The sequence below is a fragment of the Gastrolobium bilobum genome, unplaced genomic scaffold, assembly GCF_033153095.1.
Source record: "Gastrolobium bilobum isolate Gb01-03AN ecotype WA unplaced genomic scaffold, APGP_CSIRO_Gbil_v1 utg10177, whole genome shotgun sequence".
Taxonomy (NCBI): domain Eukaryota; kingdom Viridiplantae; phylum Streptophyta; class Magnoliopsida; order Fabales; family Fabaceae; genus Gastrolobium; species Gastrolobium bilobum.
In genome coordinates, this window is record NW_026898311.1 from 29112 (window position 1) to 40467 (window position 11356).

At 34.6% G+C, this 11356-nt stretch overlaps 2 protein-coding genes across 4 annotated transcripts; one reads left to right on the top strand and one right to left on the bottom strand.

Annotated features, from left to right (window-relative positions):
- Positions 1–1166: 1166 nt before the first annotated feature.
- On the top strand, positions 1167–2894 carry LOC133314785 (tubulin beta chain-like). The gene is made up of 3 exons (XM_061516310.1): positions 1167–1560; positions 1792–2061; positions 2203–2894. Exons 1-3 carry the CDS (start codon positions 1167–1169, stop codon positions 2892–2894), a joined length of 1356 nt encoding a protein of 451 aa, XP_061372294.1.
- A 627-nt stretch (positions 2895–3521) lies between these two features.
- On the bottom strand, positions 3522–6864 carry LOC133314784 (ADP,ATP carrier protein ER-ANT1-like). Of its 3 annotated transcripts, XR_009752004.1 has the most exons (6): positions 6668–6864; positions 6415–6478; positions 5503–5786; positions 4469–4840; positions 4236–4320; positions 3959–4070 (listed from the first exon to the last, which is right to left on the bottom strand). XR_009752004.1 is itself a non-coding variant. In XM_061516308.1 (5 exons), exons 3-5 carry the CDS (start codon positions 5764–5766, stop codon positions 3759–3761), a joined length of 948 nt encoding a protein of 315 aa, XP_061372292.1. In that variant the 5' UTR covers positions 5767–5786; positions 6415–6478; positions 6668–6864; the 3' UTR covers positions 3522–3758. The 3 variants fall into 3 exon arrangements, 2 of the variants coding, with proteins under 2 accessions (XP_061372292.1, XP_061372293.1); XM_061516308.1 differs by lacking the exon at positions 4236–4320 and having other exon boundaries at positions 3522–4070; XM_061516309.1 differs by lacking the exons at positions 4236–4320; positions 6415–6478 and having other exon boundaries at positions 3522–4070.
- Positions 6865–11356: the final 4492 nt, after the last annotated feature.

Here is an 11356-nt window from a genome sequence, read left to right on the forward strand (position 1 = left end):
TTTTTTGTGCTGGATCAGTTAGTGCTTATTCAGTATTGCTAGTAGCTAGTGTTATTAATTATTTTAAAATTGCTGGCCTTATTTGTGTTTTTTTTGTTCAACTGAAAGTGGAATAGTTCAAGCTTTTGCCATAACTCTTATCTATAATATGCATAAAAGCATCATTAAATAATATTTTTTTTATAGTTGAAGAGAGTAAATAAATTGTGAGAGAAAGGAACTTTTTCCGAAGGGAATCTTGTGTCCAAATAATATTTTATTGGTTCCGATTTTAGATAGGGTGATGCTAATGAGGAGCAAAATATTCCTTGCAAGTAAGTTGGACATAATTCTTGCACATACATCATTGAATTTGTTTGCCTTAGCATATGAATCAGAATGTATTTTCTGGCCTCTAATCTAGTCAACCTAATGACAAACGTGTTATCAGTTATTCCTCCCCCTCCCCAGCAACAACAAAAATAAAATAAAAATAAATAAATAATCTTGTTTTATCTATTCATCCCTTTATTTTTAACTCTCCTATCTCCAATTTTCTCTTTTAGTTGCAGTCGCTTTCGAATGTACAGACAAGATCAACGTCATTTAGGTTCCCCAAATGGCATAACCCTTGATATTGTCAAAATAAATGCTGATGTTATTTTTAACTATAACTTATTATCAAGCGAGTTCAACTTCAGATATTATGCCATCAGTTATAACTTGTAGTAATGGTATTAGTTATTTTTAATATAACATCAGCATCCATTTTGACAATACCAAGGGTTATGCAATTCCTATAATAAAATCACATGTTTACTAGCTCTGTAGAAACCGCCTACTGAAGCCGGCGGTGTTGCATGCAGCAGCTTACAAATGGCATTCATTCACTCACCCAACTTAACCTTTTACTTTCCTCTATCATCTACCAGACAAGCAATCCTCCACCGTTAGATCTCAACCACAATCTCTCATCCTCACCCTTCATTTTCTAAGTGCAGTCATGTAATTCCTTTTACACTTCACTTGATCCATCATCCACACTTCACTATAAATGTAACTAACCAAAATCCTTAGCTTATTCAAGACCAAGCCAAGTCCTTGTAGTAGTGAGAGTTGTTGACAGTTGAGAAGTTAGCTTGGTTCCCATTTTACCCCTCCTCAGTTAGTGCCATCCAAGCCAGAAAATGCGTGAGATTCTTCATATTCAGGGAGGGCAATGTGGTAACCAAATAGGATCAAAGTTCTGGGAAGTGGTGTGTGATGAGCATGGTATTGACCCCATAGGGAAGTACGTTGGCGAATCAGAACTTCAGCTTGAAAGAGTGAACGTTTATTTCAATGAGGCTGGAAATGGACGTTACGTGCCACGTGCAGTGCTGATGGACCTTGAGCCTGGCACCATGGACTCTATCCGGACCGGCCCTTATGGCCAGATTTTCCGGCCAGACAACTTCATTTTCGGGCAGTCCGGTGCCGGAAACAATTTCGCCAAGGGCCATTACACGGAGGGTGCTGAGCTTATTGACTCTGTCCTTGATGTTGTCAGGAAGGAGATTGAGAATTGTGACTGCTTGCAAGGTAAGAAACCAAACATCATGGGACACTGTTTCATTAAAATTAAATTCGTTTTTGGGTTTATTAATTTTGATTCAATATCACTTGATGATTAATCACATTGCTTGAACTGAACATGAAACATGTTTGAACAATTAAGAATCTGTTACTTTGATTATTTACTTGAAAATTTTGTGGCTCATGAAATAATAACTTAATTTCCAGCAAAATGATTGATTTTGGTTTCATATTTAGGATTTCAAGTGTGCCACTCCCTGGGAGGGGGAACAGGTTCTGGAATGGGAACTCTACTGATTTCAAAGATCAGAGAGGAATACCCGGATCGAATGATGCTTACATTCTCTGTCTTTCCATCTCCAAAGGTGTCAGACACGGTTGTTGAGCCTTATAATGCTACACTTTCTGTTCACCAGTTGGTGGAGAATGCTGATGAGTGCATGGTCCTTGATAATGAAGCATTATATGACATCTGCTTCAGGACCCTCAAGCTCTCTACACCAAGTTGTAAGTATAATATATAATTATATGGCAGTCTTGATGATTTTCCTATGCATTGACAATGAGTACCTCATGTTATGTAAATTTTTTCTTTCTTTTTTCCCTTTTCTTCTTGATGAGTTCTTTGTCTTCATAATTTCCTTCCAGTTGGAGATTTGAATCATTTGATATCAGCAACAATGAGTGGAGTTACTTGTTGCTTAAGATTCCCGGGTCAGCTGAACTCAGACCTGAGGAAGCTAGCTGTGAACTTAATCCCATTTCCACGACTTCACTTCTTTATGGTGGGTTTTGCCCCCCTGACATCTCGAGGATCACAGAACTACCGTGCACTTTCTGTCCCAGAACTGACACAACAGATGTGGGATGCAAAGAACATGATGTGTGCAGCCGATCCACGCCACGGTCGTTACTTAACAGCCTCAGCAGTGTTCAGAGGCAAAATGAGCACAAAAGAAGTAGATGAACAGATGATGAATGTGCAGAATAAGAACTCTTCCTACTTTGTTGAGTGGATTCCCAATAATGTCAAGTCTAGTGTCTGTGACATCGCACCGAGAGGCCTTTCCATGGCTTCAACTTTTGTTGGTAATTCAACTTCTATACAGGAGATGTTCAGGAGAGTCAGTGAGCAGTTCACAGCCATGTTCAGAAGGAAAGCCTTCTTGCACTGGTATACTGGAGAAGGAATGGATGAGATGGAATTTACTGAAGCAGAGAGTAATATGAATGACCTTGTTGCTGAGTATCAACAATACCAGGATGCCTCGGCTGAGGAAGATGGTGATTATGAAGAAGGAGAAGAAGAAGAAGAAGAAGCTGAGGGTGCTGAAAGCTGAAGGGGTTCTGACTAACCTCATACTTCGCATGTTCCAAGAAATATTTAATCGATAATGTTCTGTCCTTTGGCTTTTTAAATGTCTGGTGCAGTTTGTGGTTACCTGCAGTGATTGTGGTTCTACTTGTTTTTAGTTTACCTTAATATAAGGGTGCCCTTTCAATAACAGTTTCCTTTCTTGATATTTTTGACAAAGGACTTGAATTACCGCAAAAATATTATTTCCTAAGCTAATTCGTTAAAATCTAACAAAATTTGAGATATGTTTGACCAACTTATAATATCTTAGCGTTACGGCCTGAAACTCGGATAACAGGGGTTGCAGGTTTGTGGGAAAGACCTACTACTTACTATTAGGTCATCATGATACTGGAAACTAGCTACAGTGCAAGCCTGCAAGTGGGAGGAAAAAGAAATATGCTCAGTGCTTTGAATATCAAGTGGCACATCAAAGTAGTCCTTAGAGTGAATATCAAGTCATATAGGATACCAAAAAATAATTATCTAACTGATAATAAATATTAAGGTTCGGAAGTTGAATAAGTATATCAAAACGGAAAGAAGGACAAGAATAGAACAATCTTATATTCTATTCTGAGCAAATTATAGAGGTAACATCAGTGTAATCATGTTAACAAAATAATTGAAGTCTGGCCATGTACATTTTACATTGTAAACCTAATACCAGCAGCATTCACAGGAATAGACATGTTGATAAACTGCATTTGCAGTCTTGAATACATTTTCCAAAAAAAAAATCTAAAACTAAAACTCTTAAAACAGATACCTTTGGCTATCATGTCCAAAAGTTTGTTGTTTGTGCAATGGTTCTTTGGTTTGTCTTAAAACAGATACCTTCAGCCATTCATTTCAAAACTCTTTGGATTGTGTCATTATAGTGACTGTGTCTAGATGAGATGCGGTTCAGCTGATCATATCCAGCGAGCACCCCTGCTCCTGCCACACCAAGAAGCATATTTGCTGTAACTCCTCGATACAGAGCTAAGAAACCCTCTTTTTGAACAATTTCACGAAATGCATGCCTTGCATTATTATACTTGTTTGGATGTCCAGAGGTTAGCATCATTCGGCGACGCAGTGTGTCAAAAGGGTATGCACAAACCCCTGAGAAGGTTGTGATGCTCCAACCTAAGAAGAAACTAGCAAAGAAATTCCCCTGCAGAAAATAAATCAAAAGACTCACATTGGAATGCAAGGGCATAAAAGAACAGAACCAATGCTCTGAATTCCTCTAAGTTCTATAACATCAAGAGATGAATCCACGAAAAGTTTATGACAAAAAATAACAGTATATTCTTTTTCCAAAATACTATTAACTAACTTGTCATATGTGTTGAATGTTCAAACTTTCAATCATCAATGTAACTTGCAGAATCTAGGGTAACTCATTTGGCCCACATACCACCCTGAAACAGACCAAACAGACCACTGGTCCAGTAATAATGGAAGGCAAATTCTCAGTTAAAAGTATAAAATAAACTATCAAGTATCAACTACATATTTTCCCATTGGCTGTGAACAATAGAGCTCTTTTATGAAAGTATAAATACTTACCTCAAAAGGCCCCACTAAAACAATAGGCTTCATGGTGTCATATATCCCAAAGTACATCCCTCGATACATGGTGATTCCCCATATTGAAACCCCAAATCCCCTGTACAAGCCAGCAATTCCATCACTTGATAAGGTTTTACGGTATAGATCAATTAGACCTTTAAACTGGCGTTGGCCAGTAGCACGGCACTCCAATGCATCAGTGCCCAACCGTGTCCGTGCATAATCTAAATGATACAGAAGCAGTGAAGTAGTTGCTCCAGCAGCACTGCCTGAAGCCACATTCCCAGCAAACCACTTAATGTACCCGTCTCTCTCTTTGGAATACCCAAAAATGCTTTTGAAGTAACCTTTGAATGCAAAATTGAAAGCCTATAGACCAATTAACTGTTTGCTCAAACATTATTTCTCATAAAGAAAAAAGAAAACCATTATTTGAGACACATGATCACGGGAATTGATGGGAATACAAAGCAGTAAAAATAAACCAATGGTTTCCCTTCCATATGAGTGGGCCATTATTTGGGATATTTGACATGCATTGACAGGAAAAGTACAAAACAAGCTCAAGGGGTAACAATGAACAAACTGGACATGATCATATATCAAAGAACGGGATTGCTTGGATATTACATATTGCATCATGCAATGAAATGATTTTGGATAAGAAATCGAGATAAGTCAAGGCTCTGAGATAGTATACGTTTTCAATTTAATTGAGACTAAAGGAAAAAAAAAGGATGGAACAATGGAAGGGAAGTAAAGTTAACAGATAGCACTTAGCATCCCTGACAGCTTCTGATGTTCATTCTTTTGTTTTCTTTTCTTCTTCCTTTTATTTTTTATTTTTATCCTTTTGTGGAAGTGGTATTAAAAACCAAAAAAAAAAGAAAAAAACACTACAAAATTACACTAGGCGATGGTCCATTTACATCACAAATGTGACAACTTGAAAGAAGGAGAAAAAAAAGTGGTGGAAGTGGGGATACAGGTCTTTAACTTCAATCAGAATGCCAGTGAAGTGAATAACTCACCTGTGTGGAGAAATATCGTATAACATTGGCCTGGTGACCTCTCCAAAAGGCAATCAGACCCTCTTCCATGAAGATCCTCTTAAAGCAATCACACACACCTGAGTATGGTTTTTTAAGTTGTCCTCTTTTAATCATTTCACCTTGGTTTTGCAATAAAAGCTTCACTCTCTCAATTGGTGCCGCTGCAGACTTTGCCATAATTGCTGCTACTCCTCCCATTACAAAATCCTTCGAAAATCTTTCATATTGTGTTGATTCTACCATTTTTTGTCTCCTCTAAAATCCTGACAGATGAAATAAAAACTTGATTAACAAGAAAAGGCATGAATTCCTATGACTAGACAGATTAAGTCTTTAATAGAAACCTACACGAGATTTGAAATAGATTGAAATAACAATGACCTTAAGCACAAATGTTTAATAAACCGTTACATGCATTCCTCAAGCGTGAAAAGCTGGAGAACTTCTCCGAATCTTTTCAAGAGAGGAAAACAAGCAAGGAAAAAAAAAAAAAAAAAACTACTAAAAAGAACAGTGAAAAGCAGGCAGGTGAAAATTCAAGATTTCCAAGAATATGCTAGCTGCTTAAGTTCGGCCTGCCCACACCAAAGCATATTATAGGTGAGGAAGAGCAGAACTAACTGACACGAAGCTGTTAATCTCTTGCATTACGGGCTTATTGAAAGTGAACTACTGAAAGTGTTAAGATTCTGATGCAGTACAGACACAATAATATATTCAATTGGCCAGCAACACCATAAACCAGAAATCGTGGAAATTCAATTCATACGATTCTAAATTTCATGGGGAAAAAGAAGTTACCTATTGGGTAGGCTCAAAATTCAAATTGCCTATTGTTTAGGTGGAAAAAAAAAAGCAAGAAAACGAAAATTGAAATCTGGGTAGTGAAACCTTTTACTCCTGCAAAAAAGTTTTGAAATAGCATGCTTTGAAGCAACAAGAATCCAGGAACTTCCTATACAAAGGAACACAGACAATCAATCAAAAGGCATAATGGGTGAATAGAAAAACAACCGATTATAATTTCGGGAAAGAAATTTTAAAACTTTCGAGCAGGTATTCAATTTTGAATCACAAGTTTCAAATCTTGAGATGGCATGTTGTCGTACATATAAGAAAAAGGCAGAGAGTAATGCAATGGTACCTGAAAAGAATGATATTCTTGAATCAGTTTAGAGAACAATGATAAGGAAGAAACTGTCACAGTCGCAGAGGGAACTGGTGGAGATGCTGAAGAATCATGTCTCTTTTTCTCTCAAGTCTGTTTTTTGTTTGTATTTGGTTTGATTATTGGAGAAATGGAGGATTAGGGAATTAGACACAATGGGCAAAGAGATTTTTATATCCATCTATGTATTAGGCGCTTCCTGCCTCAAACGAATGGAAGTAAACTTTGCAATAGAAAAGGGAACAAGTTGATGTCAGATAATTGCATGCTTACTAGGATATCCTATCTTATAATTTCACCAAAGATAAAATAAATTATTTTATCACGTTTTTCGTTTCCTAAGAGCATGCATAATTAGAATTGAACTGAATTTTTTAAATAATTCAACTGTTCGTTCTGAAAATGATACAGTTCGATTAAAAATATATTCGAAGTAATTTGAAAATCGTTCGGTTCGGTTTAAAATTGATTCAATTCAATTTTAAACCGGTTCAGGTTGAAAATAGTTTGTTACTGATTTGATTCGATTCGGTTCGAAAATAGTTTGGTTTGTTACTGATTTCTAAAAACAAGTTCAGTTCTTGAACGTTTGGTTCTTAAATTAGTTCTTTAAGAATCAGTTCGGTTCATGAATTGATTTTCAAAAATCGATTATTTTAAGTGCAATTCGGTTCAGTTCACAATTCAGTTCAATTTTTTGGTTCTTTTGCACACCCCTAATGCTTCAAACGGACCCTTCATATTTTAAAATCAATAGAGTATGAATTTAATGTTTTTATTTGCTACAGAAAAAACTTCTCTGCCACACTCACATAAAAATAAAAATAAGTGAATTCCACTGATATTTTTTCGTTATAATAGAACTCACCTATTTTTACGTGAATATGTAGAAAAGTTTTTCTACTCCCTTTTAACTTTCTTAAACTTTTACTCACTTACAAAACTACTAAATCTTTCAATTTCATGCTTAAATTATATTAATCTACTCAATCAATCCTACTGGTCTAATCCCAGTTAACTCAATAACTAATATTTTGTTTATTACTGGGGTTTTTGCCCCTCTTTGTTTAAAAAAAAAATTTGTTTATTTTGTTAACCCATTTCTTACAATGAGAGAAAGAGAGAAGGCGCAAGAGAGGTTTTGGGGCATTCCATTAGAGAATGAACTCAAAATTGCTTTACATCAGAAATGTTACTTTACGAACAACACACACACACGTACCTAACTGGGATAATTTTTTTGGTAGATAATCAGGGGATAACTCCCAACAAATGAAAATCAACAAGAAATAATAGGACGGGTCTACACACACCTTAGCTTCATCAACCTGAAACAATATACTGATTCCAAGGGGAGGCTAATGAAAACTATACTCTATAGATGTGGACCAAGGACACTTCCTAGTTCCTGATCAACATAGTAACTGCATTTGTATAGTTTGATAGAAATCTAACTCAAATTTATTTCCTACACCAACAAACAAGAAGTATCTAGAATATGTGTGTGAATTGTATATTTATCATGATGAATTGTCAATCTTATCACCACCACCAAACTAGAAGCATACTGAAGCCTAATCTAGTAATGTGCAGTAATGTATGAGTTATACTTAGATATACTTAAGATAATGTGTGACTATTATAAGTTGTTAAAATCAATTTGAACTCTACAAAATTGACAAAAAGGTCTATATATACGTTTTATGTCATGCATTTGTATGCATGAATGAAAAAGAGAGAAAGTGTGTTAAGAGAGACTCTTTGTGAAATAAGATATAGAGGAGTGTATTCTTGATTTGCATTTGTAAATGCAAGATAGAGTACTAATTATCAATAAAGTTTTAAGTGAGGAAAGTTTCTTCCATTATTTTGTGTCATTTGTATTATTCCATTTTCAACATAGTCACTTTCCATAATCACATCCCTCTATCCTTTGTGCCAAACGAATTCTAAACCTCTCAAGATTGCCCATAATTCCGTCATTAGAGCAGAAAAAATTCAAATTATGTTAGGGAACACTCTAAGCCATTATTTGTCGTTATGGTCCCTGATCAACCCTCCACAGGCCGCACGTCTTGGGTTGTCCCTGGATGCTCCATCCTTATTCTGAAAGATGCCACTTAATATAAGCTTCTATGTACAGGGAGCAGCCAATTGGCTTTGTTTCATGCTTACGGAGCATCTGTATTTGAAATTTTAATGATAAATATTATATTGTGTTTGATTAAAAAAACTCATAACTAAGCCTATTTGACACATTTTTCTTTTTTAAAAAACTAAAAGCTATTTTAAGTCAATGTTAAACAAGATTTAAAAAATAAAGTTAAAAAATATTTGATAATTATATAAAGTTATTCTTAGACTTTGAAAGGAGAAATGGAAAATTTTGTTATTAGGTTAAATGATAAAATTTATAAATAAAAGTTAAAAAAAAGAGTATAATTAAAAAATAAATATAAAAATATAAAAAAAAACTGACATACATATTAAAAATAGCTTCTCGTATGAGCTTTTAACTTTTAGCTCTCTTTTTTCTTCATTTTTTAAAAAAAAAAGTTTTTTTCTTATGATAAAGTAGAATGAATTATAAAGTTGAGCTTTTGATATTTTTATTGTGTTTGCTTTTTCTTCAGTCAATATTTACATTGAGCTCAAAACGACGTTATTTTGGGACAACAATCAAGGTATTTTTGTAATTATAATTCATTTCAGGATTATAATAGTCTTTCTCATTATAATTTTTTAATTTTTCAACGTCGTTTTGTGAGTGAAGGTAAATAATTTATCTATATTCACTGTATAAACATTAAAAATCATTTTTTTACATATTTTACAATTCATTAAATTAAGGGAAAAATATTTGTCATCTTAAATGACACAATTTTATGTTATTTTTAATGAAATTACGTCATTTTAATGTGTTTTTACATTCTCTCTTCTCTATTTTCTTTTTTTTTCTAATTTTATAAAAAGGAAAAAATGTAAAAAAATACATCAAAATGACATAATTTTATTAAAAATAACACAAAAATGTGTCATTTAAAATTACAAATACTTAACTCATTAAGTTAACGACCATTGCTTTTACCAAATTATAACAACTAGAAATAAAATAAGTTAAACTAATAATTTTATAATTATAATAAAAATACATTAGCATAAAATAAAAACAGAAAATTAAATCAAATACGTAAGGAATTTTGGCGATCGATCCTTCAAAATGCCTCAACTATAATCTATTTTAATCCATGGAAAAATTATTCACTTGACATGATAAGCTCGGGAACATTGATGTAGTGCTCTCTTTCTTAATATAATATACCTGAATGTCATAGAGTGCAAATTTTTTTTCCAAACTATCACTGCACCATAGTCGCTGAGGTACATAACTACTATGGACGGGACACATGTCATATTCCCAGTTGTTGGAAAATTAATTAAGTATCTCAGCGACCATGGTGCAACAGGCCTCCAAGACTTTTTCAACCACCGGAAACGTGACATGTGTCCCGTCTATAGTAACTAGATACCTTAGCGACTGTGATGCCAAGGTAGTTTGAATTTTTTTTTGTATTTCGTGATATTCAGATATATTATATTGAGAAATAGGACAATACAATCAATGTCCGATAAGTTTAATAATGATAAAGGCAATGTTTTAAAAAACAAAAAGTATTGATTTTTTTTTTCTTTTGGTAAAATGAAGTAGGGTTGGCAAAACAGGTCAACCCGACCCGACCTGCGTTCAACCCAAAAAAAATGAGCTGGGTTAGGGTTGCCTCGAAAAAAAAACGAGCCAGAAAATCCAACCCAACCCGACCCGAGTCGGGTTAGGGTTGGCTTGAAAATTGGCTCGTGGGTTGGCTTGAAAAAATAGCTCGTGGGTTGGCTCGTTGTCAGCTTATTTAAATGACCTTGTAGTATTAATGCACCAGCTATGTGGCTTCCATTAGCTTAAGCAAAGGGTTACAAAATGAGAAATAAAAGCAAAATATTTTAGTTTCGAATTTTCTTCGCAACAAATTTGCATCAATATCAAGAAACAATCAAAACCACTTGCTACCAAGTGGCTAAGATATTTGAATCAAACAGAGCCAACACAGCCTAACAATATAAACATAGCAGGGATGTGAGAAGATTGGAGACTTAGGGTTAGAGAAGGAAGAAAAATAATGACAACATGTGTGGGTTTTGTCCATTTTTGTATATTATATTTTGTATTTTTTATATAAAAAAAAAAAAAAAAAAAACTCAACCCGCGAGCTGGCTCGTTTGACCTGCGGGTTGGCTCGTTTTTTCACGGGTTGAAACGAGCCAGTTTGGCTCGGGTTGACAGCTCATTTTTGCCAACCCAATCTGACTCGTTTTTGGCAGGTTACGAGCCTTGACTCGTTTTTGTCAACCCTAAAGTGAAGGGGCCGCAAGGCTTAACTTGATAAAAACTCAATAATAAAAAAAGTAAAAAATACAATAGCAAGGTCATGAAACAATAAATAATAGAAATCTTATTTTGTTGATCGGTAACGTGGTAATCTTGAATTTGTATTTGGACTTGTCCGTAGTCACAATCACAACTGATGTTACATTGAGGGGTTGGTTTATTCACGAATCAATGATTTAGATAAGTTATTGGGAAAAATATTTATTTTTTGAAATGATATAATT

Coding starts and splice junctions, on each gene's coding strand:
- LOC133314785 (XM_061516310.1), top strand. CDS start 1,167: ATGCGTGAGATTCTTCATATTCAGGGAGGGCAATGTGGTAACCAAATA. Junction 1,561..1,791: donor GAATTGTGACTGCTTGCAAG/GTAAGAAACCAA, acceptor TTTCATATTTAG/GATTTCAAGTGTGCCACTCC. Junction 2,062..2,202: donor CAAGCTCTCTACACCAAGTT/GTAAGTATAATA, acceptor ATTTCCTTCCAG/TTGGAGATTTGAATCATTTG.
- LOC133314784 (XM_061516309.1), bottom strand. CDS start 5,766: ATGGTAGAATCAACACAATATGAAAGATTTTCGAAGGATTTTGTAATG. Junction 4,841..5,502: donor TACGATATTTCTCCACACAG/GTGAGTTATTCA, acceptor ATTGGTCTATAG/GCTTTCAATTTTGCATTCAA. Junction 4,071..4,468: donor TTTTAGTGGGGCCTTTTGAG/GTAAGTATTTAT, acceptor TATTTTCTGCAG/GGGAATTTCTTTGCTAGTTT.